The 24486-nt window shown below is 36.6% G+C and overlaps 1 protein-coding gene across 2 annotated transcripts in view; it reads left to right on the plus strand.

Annotated features, from left to right (window-relative positions):
• SYT10 (synaptotagmin 10) overlaps positions 1–13831 on the plus strand; it is a 44638-nt gene extending 30807 nt beyond the window's left edge. For both annotated transcript variants that reach the window (XM_072354690.1, XM_072354784.1), the window contains exons 6-7: positions 649–778; positions 1869–13831. In XM_072354690.1, the coding sequence (XP_072210791.1) occupies positions 649–778; positions 1869–1940 (202 nt within the window). In that variant the 3' untranslated portion in view covers positions 1941–13831. The remainder of the gene's footprint in view (positions 1–648; positions 779–1868) is intronic.
• The last annotated feature ends 10655 nt before the right edge of the window (positions 13832–24486 follow it).

A 24486-nucleotide genomic window follows, 5' to 3' on the forward strand; every position in this document is an offset into this window, starting at 1 on the left:
GCTCTCCCTCTCTCACTGCCTGGCAGCAGGTGTGGGTGTGCTTCCAAGCTGTGCGCCTTCAGTTTCAAAGTAGGCTTCTCAGTCTTCAGAAACCTCTCACTCTCTCGTATTTTACTTGATTTATTAGCCTCAGTTTCAATTCAATTGTATTATATTGTGTTACCTTGCATTCCAATATCATAGTTAGTAAAAAAAATTTTCTTAGTTCATTGCCATTGCTTTGTTTCCTTGAGCTCAGCTCCCAATCTCCCTACCCCTTCCCTTCTTCCCTTCCCATTTTAGGAGTCAGGGAGCCCACAGGCCTGCTGCCCCCTGTAATACACACAGATTGATCAAGATAACTCCATGACACTCTACAGCAAAATTTAAATGTGCTTTCCTTGAGCGTTTCTGTTTGTAAAATTTTAATGGCAAAGGTTAAGCCTTCATTGCTCTTTCCATGGCTCCTAGAAGCAGTCTGGAAGTAGCTGGAGGTTTTGGATGTTATTACAGGATATCTTATTGCCACAATTCCACTAAAACTAATATCTGTAATAAATACTAGGAAAATCTTGGACATATCTTCTATGCTGCATGAGACTAGTACATTATACATCAAATATTATTAAAATTACATTAAAAAAATTTATCTTTCTTTACAATTCTCAGTGTAGGGCACAATGAGGTCATCGGAGTGTGTCGGACAGGAATTGATGCTGAAGGGCTTGGAAGAGATCACTGGAATGAAATGCTGGCTTACCCACGTAAACCAATAACTCACTGGCATCCACTGGTAGAGGTAAAAAGTAGCACAATTTTTTCCTCCTCAGTGTATTGCATGTTTGGGTTTATTCTCTCTTTCCCACTTATGTGCTTCTAAGAATCATAAAAGTCAGCACGTCATGGTTGCCACTTCCTATCTATCACACCGCTATAATACCCTCTGCACAATCTACCTCCAGTTGCTTGGGTTTATTGTTTATTATATCTGCCATTTCAAACATTTTCATGAGCACCATAACATTAAAACCTTTAAAATTCCAGAGATTTTGATCTTATGTCCATTTTTAAGAGATCATTTGTAAACAAATCAAAAGCAATCTTTTTCTATTCAGAAATCTTCAACATTAACAATTATGATGCTAAGACATTAATCTGAAACTGCCTAATTATGCTAATTAAAGGGAAAAAAAAATAAATAAGCAACTACCTCTAGATTTACTAGTAGGCTTTTATTGGAAGCTTATTAATATGGATTGATGATTGTATCTAGAGCTCCCCAGGCTTAGACCCTATATTCAGCCTGGTGTGGTTATATTTTATTAGTTTTCTGTATACAAGATGCTAATCAGCTTTGAGTTTAAAAAGATTCATATTGAAGACTCAAGAAGCAGCAGGCCCTGCTTTAAGACACAGAGGATGCACCATAGAGACCTCCTCTAGGTTACTCTGTGTAGAAAAATGATTTTCTGTTTGAAGCAGAACAAGATATTTGGCTTTCCCACTGTGTATTGCTTTGCTGCACAGTATCTCCATCATTAGAAAAAATATCAAGGCTTCAGTAGAAAACCTGAAGTGTATGAGGATAGGGAAACTGAGTCAATGCTCAACTGAAGCCTTTTTTGAGATGTTTCTGGCTTTCTCTGAATTATGTAGGTTTGGCAAAGGGGGTACCTGCCCTGGGTAGTAAAGCAAATCCACTCCTGTGAAAGAGTCAGGGGAATATTTAGGTCTCTAGGAAATTTCTTTCCATTATTAGTTCTGATTAAGACTTTGACCCAGAAAGGTTCTGGTTGTGTCTCAGGATCTTCTTTGAGGGATTCCCTCATTCTCTGAAATGAGTCATGGCCAAATTAATGATATTTGTAAAATTAATATTTTTCTTGCAGTTACCTGGCCGAGCAACCAGTTTTGATAGCCAGGGATCTTGTTCATCGCCAAAACCACCACTTACACCCTAGGGAACAAGTGTGGATTCATCATATTCAGTGTCCAGTGCTCCCATGTAGCTCACATCTACATAAACAGGTTTGGCTTTCGCAGATGAACTGTATCCATATTTTTGTATTAAAATACTTTTTTCCTATTCTAAGTCTTATATTACAGTTTATAATAATTTCTTACTTTATGAATGAAGTTGACTTGAGCCAAATATAATCTTTTCTCATAAAAATTCACTCACCTGTTTTGTCTCTGGCATATATCCAGTATCATATCTAATATATTTGAATAGACATAAAAATCAAAAAGAATAATCCCCAAAGTAATTCAATACCACTGCAGATTTTGATGCTTAATTCTTCTGAGTGCAAATAGTCATATATGGTTCTTGTAGTAAATCTCATCTAAATTGCCCTAAATTTTATATGGCTTGTCAAGAAAAGACTTTAAGCTGAACACTGCATGAAAAAGAAAGGAGGAAGAAAGGAGGTGAGAGAGAAATAGAGAAAGAAATAGAAACAAAAAATAGAAAAGAAGAATGAAAGAAAATAAAAAGAAAAAAAAAAGAAAAAGAAAGAGAGAAAAAGGAATAGAAAAAGATATTGAAGAAGAAATAGAAAAAGAAATTGAAGAAGAAAGAGAAGAGGAAAAAGAGAAAAACAAAAAAAAAGGGAAAAAGAAAAAGAGGAGGAAAGAGTGAAAAAGAAAAAGACAATAACAGTAATTACTGTCACATTTTGACTGCTAGAAGTTCTTGCTTTGAACAGGGTTGAAGCACTCATCAAACGTCCTCTGAAGCCACATCAGCTCAGTAGGACCCTACAGGCTTTCCTGGGTTTCAGTTCAGCCTTTATGGAATATGTCCCGTGACTGGATCTATGCAGTTATAATATTCCAGCAATCAGGATGCCTGCTGCACCTACTGGAACTCATTAAACTGTCTGGCATAATTACCATGTGCACCGAGGCCAGCAGCTGTATTTGGTAGCAGTTTTACTTCAGTTATCCACTAGCTCTGCATGATGTTGAACAGATATGGGTGTATCATTATGGACAGTGAATGTGTCTACGAGTTTTGTGGAGGTTGCTGTAGCTCCACAGAAATGTAAGGGTCTCCCAAGCAAATGCATCTAGCACTTTTGGTGGAGCCTGTTTGCTATGGGCATCTTGCATCCCATATTCAGTCTTTATTCAGGCCAAACTGTAGGTGTGAATATGTTCTGATCTAACATAAACTGTTTTATGAATTTTAGGTATTCAAAAACATGAACAAAAGCTGTGGTTACATAAAAAAAAAAAAAAAAAAAAAATCACCTTTATGTTTCTGGGTTTAGCATGAGTGTTAGATTTGTTTGAAGTACTTTTAACTGAATACGTAGTTCATGTTTCTGGTCATTGGTACCTCAAATTAGATGTCCAAAATGAATTTGAGTTGTGCTTTGTATCAATATATGGAAAAAGAAATTGAAATGCAACAATTTTATAAACAAGAAAATTCATTTATTGGAATACACATTGAGAGGAACTACAACAAATCATCTGCTGAAGTGAGCTGATTTAAAAACTGGAAGAGAACTGAATATTATTTTATGGATCTAACTTCAGTCAGACCATTTATTTATTTATTTATTTATTGTGAAGAGCATAGAAAAGACTGAATAGTTGGACCTTGGATTTTGAAAGCTGAGGAGCAACTAGAAAAATGTTTGAGTGGTGACTCTCTTTATATCCTTGTAAAACTTAGAGATACATGTAAGACTGGTATTTTTCCAAACCAGCATTTTGTACTGTCACATGAGAAAAATGGAAGATTGTTTTATAAGAACAGAAAAAATTGTGGAAATTAATCTGATTATGAAGGGGGAAAGGCCTGCAAACTGAGAGACTTGCAAAGAACCACTTGGCATTGGTTCTTTCACTCTTCTTCACATTGGCACTTTGGCCTGATTGACACAGAATGAATTAATAAAGATCCAGCCACCTCCATTCCTTTAACTGAACCCTACAGTTGTCAGTTATGCCTTGAAACTGCTCTAGAGATGCTGAGAATACTGTTCTTAATATTCTAGGGTTTTTTATTATTTTTTTTTTTGGTGGATTTTTTTGAGGCAAAAAGAAGGAGTAATTCAAAATGATTTAAGACACATGAAGAAAGCAAGCCAAATAGACAAATAGAGCTTTATATAAGGTATTCCTTATTTATTATTAAAAACACTAACAAGAATGGCTTCAACTGAAGTTTTTTCATGTCTCTTCAAAGTTGCTTTCCATGGCCTCTAGACAGAAATGCATTTCCCAGGGAGGGTTGGAAATGCTAAATATGGATCCTTCCTGTTCAAGGTTGTACTTCCATTTCCATAAATGCAGAGCTACCTTTCATTTCTTTATTCTCTCTAGATGTCTAATATTTTAAATGTGAGATTTGTGGCCTAGATCATTTTCCAAGTGGTTTTGCAATGCTGATATAGATACATAGATATGTACACGGAGATTGAAAACGTATTTTGTCTATACATTTATCTTAATACAAATTATATCAGATGTGGCCTTTGTGGCCTAGAAAATACTTTTTGTAATGTGGTACTGTAACAGTTGACAATATTCTTTGCACTTTCTTGCACCTAATATCCAAAAAGCTAACAATTTCACAATGAAATGTAGCATAAATGTTCAGCGATGAGCAACACCTTTTTAACTATTTCATTGTTACCTATGAGTGTCCTGTATGTTTCATCATAATTAGTAAGGTATTTCAATTGTCATTTCCTTACATTTAAATTGTTGTCAAACACCAAAGGAATAATTGCTCCATTTTTTCCCTGGTTTTTTTTTTTTGTTTGTTTGTTTGTTTTTTTGTTTTTTTGGAGGGGGAAGGGGGGCTGCAGAGAGTTTTTAATTGTTTTTGTTGTTGTTACGTTATTGTTTTGTTTTCTGTATGGCTAATAGCAATTCTGTATGACTAATGTGTCTAAATTTGATTTATTGATGCTCTGCATCTACAAAAAATCAGGCTGCAAGATTATCAAAATATCTGATTTCGAAAATGATCCCTTTATTAATTAGTTGCTTATCAGTGATAAATATAAATAATGCAAAATACTATAATTTTTCTTTCTTTCTTTTTTCTTTTTTTACTGCTTTCTTAGTTTTCTCAAGGTAGAGTATATATACTTCACACAACCAGTCCACTGGCTTTAGAGCCCAGTGCACAAGTTACTCTGTGTTTGCACTCATAGAAGTATCCTCTGAATAAAAGCGTAACACAGTTAGTCAATTTATATATTGCTTTATCTAACTCTTAAGGGTTTAATTTGCAAAACTGTTGTAAACTTTCTATTCCTGTACTGAATATGCAGTTTTTTACTTCATATTTCTGCTATATCACAAACATTAGTCTGATTTGAGAGAAATCGAATTTGGCAAATGGTTGGTGTAAAATATATAGTAGTAATTTTAAAAGCGTTTGAAAAACTCATAATCCTGAGGCTCACTCAAAAGCCTGAGATATTTTTATTGAAATGTTTTACTGGAAACAGTAGCTGTAGTTAATAAGAATTTTGCACTGCAGAGCTTTTTTTGTACTTTCACAACAGTAAACCACAGAACTGTACAGAAAAAGTGTATGATGGATTAAGTGGTTTCAGGAGAGCTGTTAAAGTTTATATTTATTTTCAATAATGCATTGTAAAGTGAAAAAAAGCCCACATACAAATGTATCTAATGAGTCATTCTAGTCTTTTGGGTAAATACTGTTTTCAAACAATTGCTTCCCTTCCTCACATTAAATAAGTTTTCAGGGACCATTAGATTTGCTCTGAGCAACCATAAAATTATTATTAGGTCTATGCAAAATGTTAACTAGGACCCTACAACATAGGTAGATTTAGAGTTCCACTGGCACTGCAGGCAGTAGCATAGGATTGACTGCACTCCATGTTCTCAACTTTGGTTGGCGTTATAGTATCCATCTGGTGATAAATCTTTTGTCCTTACCTTCTTGGCAAGTGACCAGCTATTTTCCCATTATCTTTCTTTCTGTCTTGGGCTTCACTATCGACTGGCTTCTATATGTTCAAGAATTAGATTCTTGACCTTTAATTTTGTCTGCATTGCCTAAAGATGACTCCTGGCCTTAAAATGCAGTGATGTGAAACCTGTGGGGTCCTGACCAGAAGGTGAAGGATCACTACATTTCTCATTTTAATTCTATGAAGAACTGTCAAAGAACTTTCCTCTTCCACAGTCTTTTATGATTACCAGAGTTTATGGAATCAGTAACACTGACTGGTATTTGGTTTCTAGGAAGCACTAAGGATATATGTGTCTCAGGGACATGTACAAAGAAAGTGGCCAGGACAAATAAGATAAATCCAAACTTAGTATTTCAGGACAAAACTTCCCCTGGAACATTTCTTTTTCAGTATATGGAAATGTTTGCACTTACTATTTTTCAGTAACAAATCCTTTTCTTTAAAGAATCACAGCCTTCTTCATTATTTTGAGCAAGCAAGAAGTGATTTCATTAGGTTATTTTTTCAAAGGGAAAAAACAATTATTTCTTGTTCTTTTTCTATTGATGCATTTTTTGAGCAATAGTAGGAGAACTAATTTTCCAAAAAAATCCCACATGATCAGTCCATCCATTACACCTAATTTTCAGGGTTTTCTACTAGCTTCTATTTAATCATTTTGAAAAATTTCAACATGATGTTGCACAGATTATACATGATGCTCTAAGTCCCAGATTATTTTGCTATGTCTTTTCAATCAGTTAACGGATTAACTCCAATAAACTTTTATACGCACTGATTTTTCAGCACATCATCATTTTAAATTGATTAGCGGCCTCACAAATTTTGTACACTGACTTCTGAAACCATTTGACTATATTTTAAGCATGTAAGAGTTTTAAATAAAGGTAACTATTTAAGAGCTCGGTAACAGAGTTCTCCTGCTGAGAATGCAAAGTTTTTAACGTGCCTGCAAAATTTGAAAAGCTTTTATTAGAGAACACAAAAACTTAATTTGCACATACAAGCATTTGCACTGGCAAGAATCTGAAATTGGTACTGTTCAGCATTTCTACCAAAATGAAACAGTTAATTAGACACTGAGGTAACTTTTAGACAAGGCTCATATAATATCTGTCAGACTATCCAAAATGCAAATAAAATACAGTATGTATGACAAGAATATTAATGCAAGTTTTGATGGAAAATGTTCTCTCTCGTTCACACCACAGCTGAGACTCAGTTTAAACGCTTCCTCAGAATTCACTTTCACGTGGCTTCTGAGGCTTGTCAGTCTAAACTGAGCTATCTGGTGTCAAAAAACAGATTGTGCCAGAGAGCAGCCTGCAGAACAGAGAAAGACAAAGGAAAATGTGGCAGCAGACATGCAGTTATTCAGTGCAACTGTAAACTCTCCAAAATTAAAATCTTCCCTTGGAAACTGATAATTATTCCAGTATTCATATCACCTATCCTTTCTTTATGTGCAATTAAGCAAGTAGAAAAAGGGAGGTGCATAAAGAAGAGCTAGCATTAAGGGTAGGAAGTAAATGAGGGGCTTGTCACAGCCATCTGTATGTCCAGAGCATCACAATACCTTAACTTCAAGACTGTCTTTTGTTTAATAGTCCGGATGAATAGACATCTCAAACACAATTCCACATTTCCATAGTCCTGGATGGAAACTGGCAATCTAGGAGCTGGAACTCTGAGAAAAGATGAAGCTGCATGTGGCATTTAAATATCACAGGGGAATCTGGCAGGGAAAATGGAACTAACACCTTCAATCTTGTGCTGAGTGCAAGGGGATGCTTGATGATAGCAAGTGCTCAGGTCTGTGATTTTATATTTTATCTGATAGCACCTCTACAATGTTGCTGTTGCTGGGAAACCTCTTTACTGAATCAAAGAGAATGCCTCTGCTATTGCTATAAAATTTTTCCTCTCCAGAACTGACAATGAATCTTCTGTGACATGGGATTTATTCTTCCAAAAAATCACAAAGCATGTTAAACTTGCAAAACAAGAAAAATCAATTAAAACTGTACCATCATGAGGACGCCTCAGTTTGATGACAGTAACAACAAGCTTTGGTGCCTTACCAATCTAAGAGAGCATTTCCTTGAGTGCTCTGTAATGCTAAGTGTGTCTGTGACCCGTGTTAGCACTGTTGATGACCCCCAGTATCAACACTGGCAAAATACAACTAATGAATATAAATACAGGTTAAATAGGTTATCAGAACACCAAAGCACTATCTAGAGGGGAACACATAAAGACTCTCTGATATATAATTCACAACTGTGCTCTCGAAGCTGGGTCTGCAGGAAGTCCCATGCCTGATGTGATGAAAGTGGAGCTTCTCTGTAATAATTTATGAATACAGCATGTTGGCTCGGCTATTGGTTTCAAAAGAAATGAGTTCTTCAGGTAGGATTCAGGAAAAAAAAAAAAAAAAGGGAAAAAGGGAAAAAGATAGAGAATATTTGTCAGTGGGGCACCTCTTAGAAGAACATGGGATTTTGAAAATTAATATCTGTCATGGTGGCCTAGGAGATTCATTTGGTGCACTACTCAGTCTGCAAATGCATCTCACATGAAAAACGGTGGAAGTTCAAGCAGAGGAAGAAATAAGCAAACAAACAAATAAAAAAATATATATGGGAAAGATTAGGAGATCTGTTTCAGAACAGTCAAGATTTATGTCTGAGCAGGCTGATGGAAGATAATGCTAATGTTTACGAAGAAATTAGGCTAGATTACACTCTATATGCATATAGACTACCCTTTTTGAATCCCTTTGTTTGAAATATTACATATTGAAAACTTAAATATTTAAATAACATTCCATTTTTAATTATGTGGAGTATTCATTACCTCTCTGAAAGAAAAGCTGCAAATCCATTCAGACTGTCCAGGTTAGCACAGTTGCTATAGAGACAGTGTCCTGGAGCCCAGTAAAATTGAAGGGGAATTGTGAAATCCTGCTTCTCCCTTGGAGAGGTAAATTCAGGAAGCCTGACTTGAACAAGTAGCTGAAGGGAGACCAAAGAAAGTGTGGGGATGCGGCTATTTTATGACATCCTCAGGGCTCCCTGGGAGATTTGCCACTCACTCATTACACAGAGCCCAGCAATAGAATGACAGCAACATGTTTTCATGACAGCAACTGCCCTGCATATACAATTTTACTGTCCCTCAAAATGCAAGCATAGAAGCATAGAAATGTTTTGGAGGGGTTACTTTTTAAAAATGGGTTGGGATATTCATGTGCTTTGGAAATTCAGGTCTTGGAAGTAAAACAAATATACCCACAAAAAATAAATAATAATAATAATTTAAAAAAAAAAAAAAAGTGGGAATGTCAAACCTCCAATAAAAATCAGTTAGCTCTAGAAAGTGCCTAGAGTTGGTTTCCTTTGTAAAACAATGGCATGGTTTTAAGACCAGATAGTTGGAGACCTGTTAGTATTAAAAGCAAAGGCTGAGCTTCCTAATATAAAGCAGGCTTCTTCTGTAGAGCAGAATTCCTACTTCTGTAATCATTTGTAATTCTTAACATCAGTGACATTTTAAGAGAAGCTTGCCAATTTAACAGACATTTTAGGCATTTAACATGACCACCACTAAAAAGGAATCTGCAGAATAGCTTTCCACCCCACAGATCCTGATCCCAGAGGAGTCATAGTACAAAGGCTGTTGGTAGTGGCACATAGCATAGCTCATCATCCCTTTCTGGTCCATCTCTTGCAGCATAAATGAGACCAAAGAAGAGATATCACCAAGGTGTGCTTAGACACATTCCTATATGTAATGGCCTTCTGTTCTTTGGCACATAACATACAGTGGAAAACTTATGATAGGCAAAAAATCATTTTATATAATATCACCTCTTTACTTTTTCAAAGCTTCAGACAATCAGTACTTGAATTAAAAACCAACAGGCAACACCTTTGAAAATGCTGATGTGGTACAAAAGGTACTGGCTTTGGTTTGGGGTCAGGACTAGACCAGTTTCACGCAGTGGTGAAAGAGGCAGTGGGCTGTCACAGGTGTCAGTTCCCTGATGACTCACAAAACCAACCTAGTACTTATGGATTTCTCAGTTAATACATCACAGGTCTTTATGTATGAATAGGATACTTCACAATTGTTCCAGACAAATCTTGTCTCCTCCCGTTTTTCCTATTCATGCAGGTTCAGTTGAATAATGAATTCTGTCCTAAATTGTCACACAGTACCAGGTGCATTGTGATTTCTCCAGCCTGGGAGTGGTTGCTCCTTGCTGAAAGTCAGAGTGATCAATACATGACCATTACCTCCCTCACCATGCTTTTCTGAGGCTTAATTGCATAATAATAGTTCAGAGAGAGCGGACTGCTTAGCTGAACAATACATAAAATTGCCAGTTGTAATTATTCTTGCAAAATGGGTATGTGTGGATGGGTGTATCTTTCTTCCTTATGTAAGTGGAAATTTGGCTACCACAGAAAATGAAAAAAACAAGATTTGCTAGACTCTCAAAAGGGCACTTTGCACTACATTGCATTTATTCCTTTCAAGCTTTCTTGGTGTAAGTGTTTAATGATCTTAATCACCCTTACAGCACAAGAACTTAATACACTCATTTAAACATACAGCCTTACCACTACTGGGCCCACCAAATCGTCCTTTGTCTTTTATCAAGTTAAATTTGGGCCATGGAATCAGGATTACTAACTACAAAATATGGTGTTATCTTAGTCAGCAACTGAATCTGTACACCTGATTCCACGTTATTCTGAAAGGGAGGCTGGCACTACTGCACTTTAGCTACTTGCCAGTAGCAGACAGAAACCTGTAGTAAATAGCTTGGTTTCAGAGAAGCTCTGGGGATCATCTTCTAAACTTTTGGACCTGATTCTGCATACTGTCCAGAAACAGGGCAACCCGTTAAACTGACAAGCAGTCCTAAAGAGAGCTGGATACTGAGAAGTCCATGCTGAGGAAAGTGATTTCATTCAAATAATTCTAAGGCATCTTCTAGAAATGTTTCCTTTGTTTTCTGTACTGTTGCTAAATACAAAGTTTTTCTTCAAAGAAGACTTCAACTCTAGAAGGGCAAATAGTGGTACTTGAGTACCAATCTACTCAAACTTATTTCCATGCACTGAAACTAATACTGAAGCAAAAAATAAAATAAAATAATATAAAATAAAAAGCCTTTTTAGCAAAAATACCTGTGGCAGCAAAATTTCAAGACGCTGAGGGAAAAAAACATAAATGCTTTTTTCTGTGTGTGTTTCTTTTTTCTTTTTAAAATAGAATACTCCATCCCATTTTTTGAGCTATCCCCCCAAAAAAAACTACAAAAAAAAACCCAAACACACACATGAAATAGCAGAATTATCTACTGTAGCTTTAATATTTATTGAAATAATATAGCACATAATGTGATTCAGTTCAGCCTCTGACGGTACAATTTTAACAATACTAATTTTAACATTTTGCATTAATAAAAAAAAAAAAAAAGAAGTTTACCAAAATCTATTCATCACTAATCTATTTCTGGTGCACAAGAAGTGTGTTATGCCTATCACTTGCTGTTTTATACAGTAATTGTTTTCTGTGTTAATGTAAATGATTGTCTTTATTTTCAATATCATGACAGTAGACCAGTAAATCAGTCCAGCAAATTTGTTCTGTAGGTCTTTTTAACTCTATAGGTCACTGCATTTTGAAGCATAGCATCACATATTTGACCCCCATTGAAATCAAACATCAAAACTGCTGTTGATTCCAGATGCCTTTGCCTCAGGTTGCATGTGATAATGTATGATAGCAACTAAAGAAGTAAACTCAGCTGGGAGTCTCAAGACAAACAGAATGAATTCTCCTGTATCCACCATGGCTGTTTGTGGCTTGCTGACAATTCAGATTACGGTAAAAGTCTTCAGTGCATCCCTAGGGTATGGACTACTATTGCAACTGCTGGTTTTACTAATGCTGGTAAGAAATATGAGCCTCAGCTGCCTGATTTCCAAAATAAAAAGTGTCTCTGTAGTCAGGCACAGAGATCAGATATATTTTTACTGGATTTTTCCTTTTTAGTAGTGGCTTATAGTTTTCCACAAGGTACCATTGTACTATTGAAGCTTAGAGAGTGTTTCTATAGGTAGAAATATTTAATACATCACATTTAGGCAGTCCTGTTGCACATCTAGCAATTGTTTTGCTCTATATTTCTATGAAAAATATATATATATATTAAGCAAAATTTACTTTTGTTAAATAAACAGAAAACTATTTCTCAAGAAAGTAGAAAATATAGATACATATTTCATGCTGGTTCTTGTTTCTTTTTCTTCAAAGTGTTGGTCTAAATTCTTCCCTATTCTTTATTCCCGTGAGTAGTCTCAATAGGGTACATTAGATTTAAATGCACTGAGGACAGGAGATAGCTACTTCTCTACCCTAAAAGTAGCTACTTTTGGAGTTCTGACTTGAAGAGGCACTTCTGAAGTGCCCTATGTGCTGTCTCCCCTTTGTGGCAGAGGTCACAATGAGGGCCATTTTCCAGCAAACTGTTCAGAATTATTGTTTTAAGTGAGCTACTAGTTGAAGTCACTCTGGTTTGCGCATGCACTCTGATCTGAGCACCTGATCAGATTCTTTGCTGTTTAGGAGTGGACTAATTAGGGAACGTCATGGCTAGTCTGCACTAAAAGCACAGACTGCAACCTCCATGCCAGAGTAGCTGTACTAGTTGGACAGGTGAGGGCAAAGACAAATTGTATTTCCTCATTTTCCTGTTCTGCCCAGTCCTCATTACATTGAATGGCAGATCTGCAGCACTGGCCGCTCTGTGTGCCAGCCAGATGCCCTTCGAACCACTGCAAAGGGAGCCCAAGAAAGCTCTCCTTTCTTGCCCTGAGCTTGTAGTCCACTCTATGTTTTAGCCAACTGGCTTCAGTGGACTCCTCAGGAGAGGTGAAGTGAAGGGAGTAGAATGCAGAAATTAGCCAGATCTTTCCTTCAGCAGAGATCATTATGTTCTTCTAGTACATTCTTATTTGTGGGGAAGGCACAAGTGTACGCTTCAAAAGGTAGGAAGTTAAATTGGAGTCCTGGCCATAGGAAATGCTAATAAATATTCAGTATTACTTAATATTGAAATGCTAAATATTTTAAAATATGAAAAGGAAGCATCTAATATAAGTCCCATCAGAATAAGCATCTTTGCTGTGACAATCTGTGTGGTACCAGATTAGGCCCCAACTGGCCCAAACTCTAACAGAACTCCCTACCTTTAAAATAATTTCTATGATTAGATCAAAAATGTTGCCAAGTCTATGTAGCTGCAGAGTTCTTCTAAGATTTTGTCTCTTCTTGCTATGTGGTGTTGGCTGACCAAGACCTAATATAAAATACCTGACTGTTTTAGTACCCTTTATTCAGTGTTCATGATGTGACTTTTAAAATGAAGTCTGTGATTTAATACTTAGCCATTGTTCAAGTCAATATCTTTGGCTTCTGCATTATAGAGACAAGAAAATAAAAAAGGAAAAAACGAAAAAAACCAACAACTTTCCAGACTTGTGTTACTGGCTTTTTGTATGCGCTAAATGGCCACTTGTGAAACTTGACAGCATATAATTGTACTACTGATAGTAAATGTTATTTTTTTGCACTAGACTTAAAGAACTGTAACACATTTCGGTATTTTTACACTGTATTCTCTAGGAAGTGTGAAATTATTTGTCAGTTCTGAAAAAAATTATGTAACAATGAAACCTCAAAAGATGTTATGAAGTGTACAGTTTGTGATAATTTTATATTAAAAAAAAAAATGAAAAGAAAAAGAACATATTTGAAAGAATTTTATTCTAATTGTTTCATATGTATTTTGAACAAGAAATAAAGTGACTAAAATTACTCTTCTTTTGTCTTTTGTACAAGGGCAAGCAGTTCAAAAGTAAATAGAGTTCAGTGGGTTATAATTGTTAATTGCTTTTAATTTACAAGGAAACAATGGACTACACTAGGAAAAAAGAATTGCTGTTTGCTCTACAGTTGGAACTATGAGTAAAAAGATGTACAGACCATCTTTTCTCATTTGTTCTTTATCTCTTCCATGCCAGAATTCCTTGTGTTCCTGCAGTATATGTCCAAGGGCTTGATGCCTTAACTCTAAACCCAAAAAATCAATTCATTTTCATTTCTATGGAAGGTAGGAGCAGCCTTTGTATCATTTTGATACCATATTGAGAACCCCTTCTCATGCCAAATTATTTTTACATAATGCTTTCTACTAATAAATCAGTTACTTTAAAATTCTATACCATGAAGTGGACGTTTTTGCCACCATTTTTGCAGTAGTGAAGACGGAACATGTCTGAATGTAGGTTCAGCTAGCTCCAATACATTAATGCTTTGTGTAGCAATTTTCACATTTTCTTCCATACCTTGCTATGATGTTACTTACTGTAATCTTTAAAGTTATTAGAGCATGTTTTAAGTAGTGAGTTAATTAATCAGTTTAAGATTATAAATTATTTAAAATTATTTAGGTGTCTCATGTAGAGACACAGGACAAATTTCCAGCTGCCTTGCACATACTTGCCTAATTCTTTAAATCAAGCAGATGATAAATTCACAATGAAGCAAAGGAGAAAAACAGATGTCATCAGGGTTTAGTTAGTCCTTAAACTGAACTGGCGTTAGTGACAATGTCATGTAGCAATGATGATCCAGTGTAGACAGGTTCAAATCTGTCAGATATTCTGTAGCTTTTTAGCATTAAAGTACTTTGTAAAGAAGAAATCTAAATTGCAATTTTTGAGCTTTGGTTGAGTAAGATTGTTTGTTTTTTTGTTGGTTTTTTTTTTTGGTTGTTTTTGGGTTTTTTTTCTGTTATACTTGCTGCTAAATACCATCTGATAAAATCCAGGGAAAGAAAAAAATCACCATAATGTTATTTCTGCAGCAATGGAGCATGTAGTCTGAAGAAAAATAGTATTGGAGTTCAACATACAAGCAATTGCCCTTTGGCATGCTTTTGTTATTCTGTTGAAGTGAAATTAGATATGTAGTATTGAGGTTCCACTTCTGTTTCTGATATCTGCTGGCAGAACATTAATCTATTTTTATTCAGATGTCTGCTTATGATACTAAATGCAATTCAGTTCTCGGCTTCAATTCAGGGGCTTGGTTTGCATCTGTGATTGAAAGATTCGGTTTTCCTTGGAGAACTGCTTGCTGTTATCTAGCAGGAGTAAGGTCATTCTTTTTTGCCATTACCTTTAATCTTAATATTCTCTCTTTCATGTATAAAGTATTCATTTTCATTAGAGAGATATGTTCTGATGCTCTGAGTAGTGTAGTTTATTTTGGAAATTTCGTGTGCAATTTGTATAGAAGCAATGTCACCTCCTGTAAGATTTTGTTGTAACCTACACGATATAATTTCTTCTTAAATTCCTAAGCCCTGTACTTAAATCACTCTGGAATATTTCTGCATTCCTTACAATAGCCAGATTTACTAGCTCACATAGGTGCTAGAGAATATGCAGCTTAAAACAGATGAAGAACCAGAGAAAAAATCAGGAGCAGATTTGTCAGTAGATGTGGAGGATAGGATGGCAAACCTTGGGATGTTCAGCCTTTACCAGTTCTGCTCCATTCAAAGAGCAAGAAGCAAACATGAGCAAGTGCTGTAGCTTCTCCAGAGAGCCTGAGAAGATGTGGGCACAGGGCAGGTTGTCCTGCTGGCAGGCACAGATCTCTCCCCACTTCTCAGGGCCATACAAATCTTAGGCCATGCTGCAAGGTGAGAGGCTTCTTTTCCCCTGAGCCTTTCAGGTGAGGTCTGTGCCTATACATGCAAATGGAAAATATCATGGTGCACAGTGAATTTTCCATGCATTCATGCATTTTCAAATGCAAAGGATTGGAGAAAACTCACAACTTTTGGTGGCTGATGACTAATTTTCCAGCTTTCCTCAGAAATACACTGAAGCAATTACATTATGTTGACATAAAGAGAGAGAAATGGCTCTTGTGAGTGTTCACACTGTTCTAGTTCTCTAAGCCACTGAAAAACCAACACACAAGCCTTTGCCTCACCTGCTCTTTCATGTCAGCCACCACTGTGTGAGACAGCCCCTCTACTGCCAGCTGTCACATAGCAACAAAATGTAATGGGTTACTCTCAGGGAGGTTCAACCTCTATGGCTAAACCAGCTACAGCTGCCTCTGGTGTGATGGGCCGACATTGTACAATAGGAGGCATTACTTCCAGAGCAGTCTTCGTATATGTGTGCATAGTGTCGTCTTGCTAAAGCACATTAGTTCAGTTAAAGAAACAGACATACTGCTTTCTTACAGTATTGCATACTATGTCATTCTGGAAGCTGAAAAAAAAGCCCTCCTGCTGCTACTGTTGTAGACAACAGAGTCTGTTGTTTAAGACAAATGACAAATGTATATGTTTTTAGAACAGAAGTTCCTGCATGAGCTCCATTCTCTGTGCTGCTTGTATACAACTTAGCTGATCACGGTGCTGCTTATATTCAAATCAAAGAGACTGTTTTAAAAGCTTTAAGTCTCTGGCACTACAAAGGCAGAAATATTTATCACTTGTCATATTCTGAAGGCATTATTTCTGGAGAAGCACAAATACTCTGATTTGCACATGCACTGATTTTGCCTAGCATGCCCACTATGCTTAAATTGCCCAATTATTCTCCCCTTTGGAACTGTAAAATGTAGCAATCACAGCCTAAGCTCTGCTGCTGAATTGGTGAGCACATTCACTCCCATTTCAGTGCTATTTTATCTATTGTGTCTTTAGACTTCACACCACATACCTCTTCAAAAACAAGAGCTCTCTTTATGTCAGCATCATACATCCCAAGGAGTTCTGCATTTCTACGTAAGTTAACCAGCTACTTTCCAATTTTAATTTTTTTTTTTTCATAGCTTTTCAATGCAAGCTATTTTCACTGTGACAGTTTCTCAAGGAAAGTAGTGAAGAAAAACACTTTGCTCCATTCTAAGTTGTGGCTGTGTTTGAGAAAAAAAAAAAATATTATGTTTTCTAATTTCTAAAAGCTAATTTTCATGTGTTCCAAGTTACCTTTCTATGGTAAATCAAAGGAATAGGTAAGAAGAAATTGTTGTCACTATCAACTCCAAGACACTTTCAAATAAATAAATAAAAAGGTGTCTGAAGAACTTTTTTTTTTTTTTTAAGTCTGGCTATTATGAAGCACTCACTGAAACTGAAGAATCAAGTCAGTACCTGAGACTTTACATATTAAATGCCATAGGTGTGGCGTTATAAAATTAAACTATTAGTAAAGCCCTTGCAATAGTGGGATTGGATTGGTGTGTTTTATGCAAATTGTCTGAGTTACTCATTAAATACTATTTTTTACCAACAGTGCAAAAATGAAACAAACAAACAAACAAACAAAAAGCAGCTCTTTCCTTAGAATACTGGATAATGATTTTGTACTTAAATATAAATGAAAGTACCAAAATAGAAGGATGGCTTCCCTATTCTGAGACTTTATGTTACTTAGAATTTGCATTTGGGGATTGTTGACATTTGAGCTCTTCATTTCTGAGCTCTATGTCCATTATGCCTGCAAAGAAATATGTCTAATAATCTTCTCTGCCCTTTAGACTTGTTTTTTAAGATATGTTTGTTAAAGGGAGCTTGTTAAAACAAAGAGACAAACATCGCTTTCAGACATTACTTTATTAAAATTCATGAAATATCCTGTTAAAATCTCTTTCCTACCAAGACTATTTGAATTAAGCAAGTTAATCATCTTAGCTAGTCATCCACCGCCTCATATAAAGCTCATATAAAATGATTGTCTTCTAAGTACAGTGAATTATGAGTAATTTTGACTGACATTGTTGTCTTCTGTAATATTCGTCATTAAAAAAATTACAGCCAAACAGAAAATTATCTGTGCCCAAAGATCCTTACTGCTGGAGTCCTGACCAGCATAGCTGCCAATCTTCTGACCTAAGAATCTATCCAGAGAGACAACATCAAACTATTCACTGATTTTCCTTTGTAGACTGTGCTTCTGACTTAAATATGTCAGGATTTTTGCTAATAATGTCAGGTCTTCTAACCTGCATACACAGGAAGCACCTGGCTGAAGAGCATCACCTGCACATAGCTCACTAGCAGCAGGGAACTGGCAGCTTATATAGTTTTGCGCATGCCTACACATGGAAGTAGAGGTTTCTCACGAGAAGGAGTAGTAGTGGAACTTTGATTTGGGATTGTGGCTGCTGGGTAAATGATAAATGTAGATGTTTTGGGAAATGTTTTTCTGCTGAGAGATCAGGTCACTATTCCCAAAACCTGATAAAATTTATTCACTGAGGTCTGGGAGGTGGACCTATCACACAACCAAACAGTGACACACATTAGAAAAAAACAAAACAAAACAAAACAAAACAAAAAAATCCTTTCTTTTCTTCCTCAGCTTCATAGAATCATTTGTGTATTCAAAATGATCACCCACTGGAATAACAAGAGAAATGATTCTCACTGTCTCTCAAACAGTTTGGTTGGCAGCAGAGACAGATTCACAGACACTGTCTATGGCAAAAATGCTCTTTAATGAGATCATCATAACCAGACATTTAACCACTGTTCAGGATGTTGCACAGATGCAGTCACTGAGTAAGACAGAAGAAAGAAATCTAGGATAGATAAGAGAAAGTAAACAAAACATATTGACAAATTACAAAATACTTAGTTGCTCTCAGCTGTCTCCCCTTAGGTCCCTTGTAGAGATTTTAAAGTGATTTTACATAAGTATCTGCAGAGAATAGCAAACGTCTGTCAAGCAGATAGAGCTATTTATCCGAATAGAAGTAAAGCTTGTTTTCTAAATCTCTAAAACGAGAGAATGACATCTGTCTGAAATTATCCACCCATGTGTCCACATAGGGTCTTAGCCAGCTAATTATAATAACCTGCCTACAGTGTGGCAATACAAACTAATTTTGATATCCATTTTATTGCATGAAGAATTCACAAGCTCATATAAACTGTGATTGTCTTCCAAGTGCAATGAATTATGTGTAATTTTGAATGACATTGTCTGGAAATATTTATCCACGTACTTCTTTGGTAGTAATATCTGGATTGAAATATTTACACTGAGTTCTAATTGAATTTGGATATCTAAGTTGTACTATGCAGACAAATACAGGCTGCATGCTCAAGTGAAATGCCATCAAGCATGGCTTTCAGAAATCTAATAGAAATGCTCAAAGTAGTGTTTTAAAAGTGCATGCTGTAAGAATGACTGTGAAAACAGATTCTAAAATTCTATTAAAGCCTTTATCTTTTTCTCTTCCAATTCGGGAACAGAGCACGTAGGTGGGAAACTTACTTCTAGATTCTTTCCTATTTACCAATGAACATAAACTTTTGTTTCAGCTAGAGACCCTAACACAGCAAACTGTGAAATTATACTGAATGGAACTACTCTATTGTTTCCTTTCGGTTGTGTTATTTACTTACCCCCAAACCTTCCCTCTGCATCTTTTAATGGGCTCTGTTCCTTCATCCTCCAATGCTGATATTTAGATGACCAGACTGAGCCTCACCTTTCCTTGTTTGCAAGGTTTACAAAATCCAAGATCAGCCTGGGGAGGTAAATCTAATATGTGACATTTCACTGAATTCATGGCTTTTCTTTTTGATTCAGAACAGAAAGCATGTGCGATGGCTTTCCTTGCAACATATTATTTTTTTCTCAATGCAGATCATTTCAATTTGAAATTATACTTTGAAAAGAGCTAAAACTTGGCCCTTCTCTGATGTTCTCTGCCTTCCTACCTGCATGAAAAGGAAGAATATGACACAAACTTCTGAACAATTGCAGCTATAATGCACAGAAGTTGTAGTAGATACAATGGGATGCTATCTTTCTCTACTGCATAACAAAGACCCTATCCTGCATCCCATGCTAAAGTAGACCCCTTCAGTGCAGCCTGGAAACATGCTGTTTCCTGCCATCATAATTTTCAGCTGCGGGGGAATATCTGCTTTGCCCATCAGTATCCGATGACGTAAAACAACTCTTCCACTACAACTAGAAAAATGAGGAGTTACCAAAAAAAGGGGGAAGGGAGAGCAAAGAAATTCAGTATACTCAGTTCTAATGAAAGTCATGCAATTTTGATTCCGGAAGTGTACTGAAGCTGTTGTTTGCTTTTATTAGTACAATCTTGCTTATTTAGTATGACAGAGAGATGGCTATTTCCGAAGAATGAGTTAGCCCAAAGAAGCTGAATTTAAAAACTGACCTATCTTTAAAACTGATGGTGAGATGCTAAAGTATGAATACATTGTTATATCTGTTCAAAAGTTTTCAGAGTTATGTAACTGATTTTATTGTGAGTGATGACTCTTGCCAAGTTCTGCCTTCAGTTTTGGGCTCAGGAGAAATCCACTAAAACATATTTTTCTATGTTGAATTCAGGCTATCTGCTGCTGCCAGTATTAGATTAGTCACCAGAATATGTTATTCTTCCGGTCCACTAGCATAGGTCTTGATGATGTCAATATTAATCAAAATACCCTAGGGCAAGAACATAGGAAGACACATTTCCTTCAGTTGTTTACCTAGGAAACAGAAAAACTCAATGAGTTTTATCATCCATCTTCTGTGGCACTGCTTGGTGACAGAAGTTACACAAATCACTTTGAGTGTTCACTGTCACTTTGTATTATTTTCATTTAGTAAAGTAATGCTACTGTTTTCCCTTCTGATTTTAGGCCACACATTCGAATTGCAAGAATTTTCATTCAGGTTACTATGTCTTCCAGAGAAACAAATAAGATATGCATGAAAATATATCTTTACATACAAAAGTGCATTTTCTCCCAGAAGAGGACTGATCTTGCTCTTTGCAAAGAATTTGAAGGTGAAGCTGTAACAGTGCATAGTCCTCTTCCCAAAACAATCCTATTGCCCTCTGTGACGAGCAAGGCCAAGTTTACATTGTTCAGTTCCTGCTTCTGAGAAACACTGCTGTACTGGCATGCAACACTATTGTACATTGTAAAGGCTTTTCAAAATGTGACAGACTGGATTATTTTCTTCGAGGTTTCACTGTAGTCTTTGTCTTAGCCTTGGTGTAAGGTTTCTATCTGTATAATGTACATATTAAAAAATAGGCCAGATCATTTTGAACTTGCAGTTACCATATTTCTTACATTTCTTAGGAATCCTACGTTATTTATTCTGAGGCCTGAGGGGCTTTTAGGGTTTGATTGTCAAAACTCCAATGTCTGATCCCATGAGAAAGTGCAAGGCTTTAAGCTTTTATTAAATCAAATGTTGCTATTAGTTTTATCAATAAGTTGAAAGTGTAACTGAGATGCATCAATAAATACCACAAATACAGATACATGTGAATGTTGACTTTCACCACCCACAAGTGCATACTACATACCCGCTGAAGTAGTCTTGCAAATCTGGGACTTATCTGAATTGAAATGACTGCATTTGTATTCTTAAAAAAAACTGTAGTTGTCTTTATCAGTGATGTCAATGATGGAATTGAGCGCACCCTCAGCAAGTTTCCTAATGACTCCAAACTGAGTGGTGCAGTTGACACAGTGAAAGGAATGGATGCCATTCAGAGGGACCTCAACAGACTTGAAAGGTGGGCATGGGTGAATCTATTGAGGTTCAACACAGCAATGTGCAAGGTTTTGCACTTGGGCTGGAGGAATCCCAGGCATCTGTAGACTTGAAGGAACAGGCCTAGAGAGCAGCCCTGCAAAGAAGGACCTGAGGGTCCTGGTGTATGAAAAAATTAACATGAGCCAGCAGTGTACTCTTGCAGCTCGGAAGGCAAATGGTGTCCTGGGCTCCATCAGGAGAGGGGTGGCCAGCAGGGACAGAGAGGTGATTGCCCCTCCCTACTCTGTCCTTGTGAGGCCGCATCTGGAGTACTGTGTCCAGATCTGGAGCCCCCAATACAAGAAAGACAGGCAACTGTTGGATAGAGTCTGGAGGAGGGACACAATGATGATTAGAGGGCTGGAGCACCTCCCCTACAAAGACAGGCTGAGGGAGCTGGGCTTGTTTAGCTTGGAGAAAAGAAGGCTTTGAGGTGACATAATTGCAGGCTTCCAGTACCTAAAGGGAGCCTACAAACAGGAGGGAGGTCAACTCTTTAAAAAGGTAGATAACAGCAGGACTAGGGGAAATGGTTTTAAGTTGAAGGAGAGAAGATTTAGGTTGGATGTCAAAGCGAAGTTCTTTACCAAGAGAGTGGTGAGGTGCTGGCACAGGCTTCTCAGAGTGGCTGTGGATGCCCTGTCCCTGGAGGTGTTCAAGGTCAGGTTGGATGGGGACCTGGGCAGCCTGGTCTAGTATTAAATGTGGAGGTTGGCCGCCCTGCCTGTGGCAGGGGGGGACGGAGATTAGTGATCCTTGAGGTCCCTTCCATCCCAGGCCACTTTCTGATTCTATGATACCTTCACTTCTGAAGTTATACATCAACTAAAGCCAAGGATCTGCCAGGTGGATTAATAGAGAGATGATGTGCAAGAGTTTGCAAGATTTCTCCTTCTTTATGAAAGACTGACTGAGTTTATTGAGCTATAAACAGTGAAAGTAGAACCAAGATTATCTCATTTGTTCCCTGTCCTAAACATCTGAATGGAGAAATAGTTCCTGTTTTGCTCACCCATGAGAGTCTGAATATATTTCACCTCAGCTGCATCAACTCATAGTCCTCGACCTGCTAAACACTTATCTTACAAGCATAGAAGTACCATCTTTCCCTTCTGTCACTGAAAGAGAAAATCTTCTCTTTTGCTTTGCTTCATCTTTCATTCATGTGCAAGGAAAAGGGTGGCTGTTCTATCACCTAAACAGGCATATGTAGATTAATATAAACCACATTGTTCTTTAATTAGGATGAATAATTATTATTTCATTTTAGGAATGTACTTATGTAAAACCAAACCATCACAATAGCTAGTGACTTGGTTTTCCTCTACTTGCCTGCACATCCTGATAACACTGAGCATTTTATGTTGACTTCTATGTGCACAATTCTATCACTATTCAAACCAGTTAAGGATTCGAACCCTTCACTGTTCAAAAGGTTGCTTGTTTTGTCAAATCCAAACAAGTGCCACAGCTGAACAAACTCTTTCAAACTCCATTTTTCTGTCTCATTTAGCATAATGACACACTTCTTTTTGCTAGTAATAAAAAACAAAAACATTCTGTTCCTTTTGCACATACACACTCAGAACACCTGTTTGTTTCCATTAAAACAATTCTATAAAGCTTCCTGTAAAGTGAATCTCAGAAGACTGAACATGAAAATTGTAGACTCCATTAATACAAACATTACTTTCTCATCATCCTTCTTCAGCATTGCTCTTTGTCTCCCTCAGTGACTTCAGATACAAAGTGTTATAGGACAAGGTTGGAATATCCTGTTCCTGGTACTTTCTTACACTTGGCATCCCGCAGCTGGCTGCCACTACCACACCATTTGCTTTTCTCAAAGGATCTCAACCTCTTTGCAGCTTTCACTGTGAATAATGTGTTGTTTATTCTTAAGTTACTCCTCTATTCTTATGACTAATCTACTCCCAGATTCTGTGGAGGTAAGTAAAATTCATCTATTGAAGCTGACTTTGTTATCAACTAAGCTTAATTTACTTCAACTCCTATACTCGTATACATGTACAAATTTCACTCATCCAACACATTTTGAATACTTTTTCACTTTTTCACATTGATTGTCTTCTTACAGTCTTTTATTTTCACTATATTTTTCCACCATAAAGGTATCCTGCAAAAGTATTGATTTCAAATTTAGTTTGAAAATAGAGCAAGTATACCTTTTGATGTCTCCACCAGCTCAAGCAGTACAGTGACCAATTTATCCTTCTAAAGTAACTACAAAACTATATATGGAAGTGCTGCCAATTACAAGATTCTCATTTTAGACAGTTCAACCAGAAAGAAAGAAGAAAAAAAGAAGAAAAAACAACTTTTAAGCAGTCACAGTAAAATACTAGCCATGAGTAATATGTATTTTGGCAGTGTGGCACCATAACAAATTTGAGATTTGCTCATGTCTTATTTGAAAACATTTGAAAGTAGTTAAGTAGTTCCATGGACCACAAAAGAAGAAAAAAAAAAAAAAAAAAAGTAGAGAAAGAGAATAACCCATTAACTCATTTAGACTCCCTTTGTTTTAAAGCTTGTACAGTTGTTTATATCCGTGCAAAATGCCTTCCCATCTCTGTATATACTGTGTCATCTTTATGTCATCATTGGACACAGCAGTGGGGTAATTGGCTTGAAAATGAGCAGACCCCAATGATGCCACCAAAATCAAGTACTTTAGGAGATCAACCCTTATCTTTTAGTCATGTCATGTTCTTCAAGGAGAGATCAATTACACAAGGACTACTTTGACTTGAAAAATTCCTAATGTTCAGAGAAAATCATAATCTTAGTTTTGAAAATGTCATTAGTGAAAAGATGAATAA

The sequence above is a fragment of the Excalfactoria chinensis genome, chromosome 1 (genome assembly GCF_039878825.1).
Source record: "Excalfactoria chinensis isolate bCotChi1 chromosome 1, bCotChi1.hap2, whole genome shotgun sequence".
Lineage (NCBI taxonomy): Eukaryota > Metazoa > Chordata > Aves > Galliformes > Phasianidae > Excalfactoria > Excalfactoria chinensis.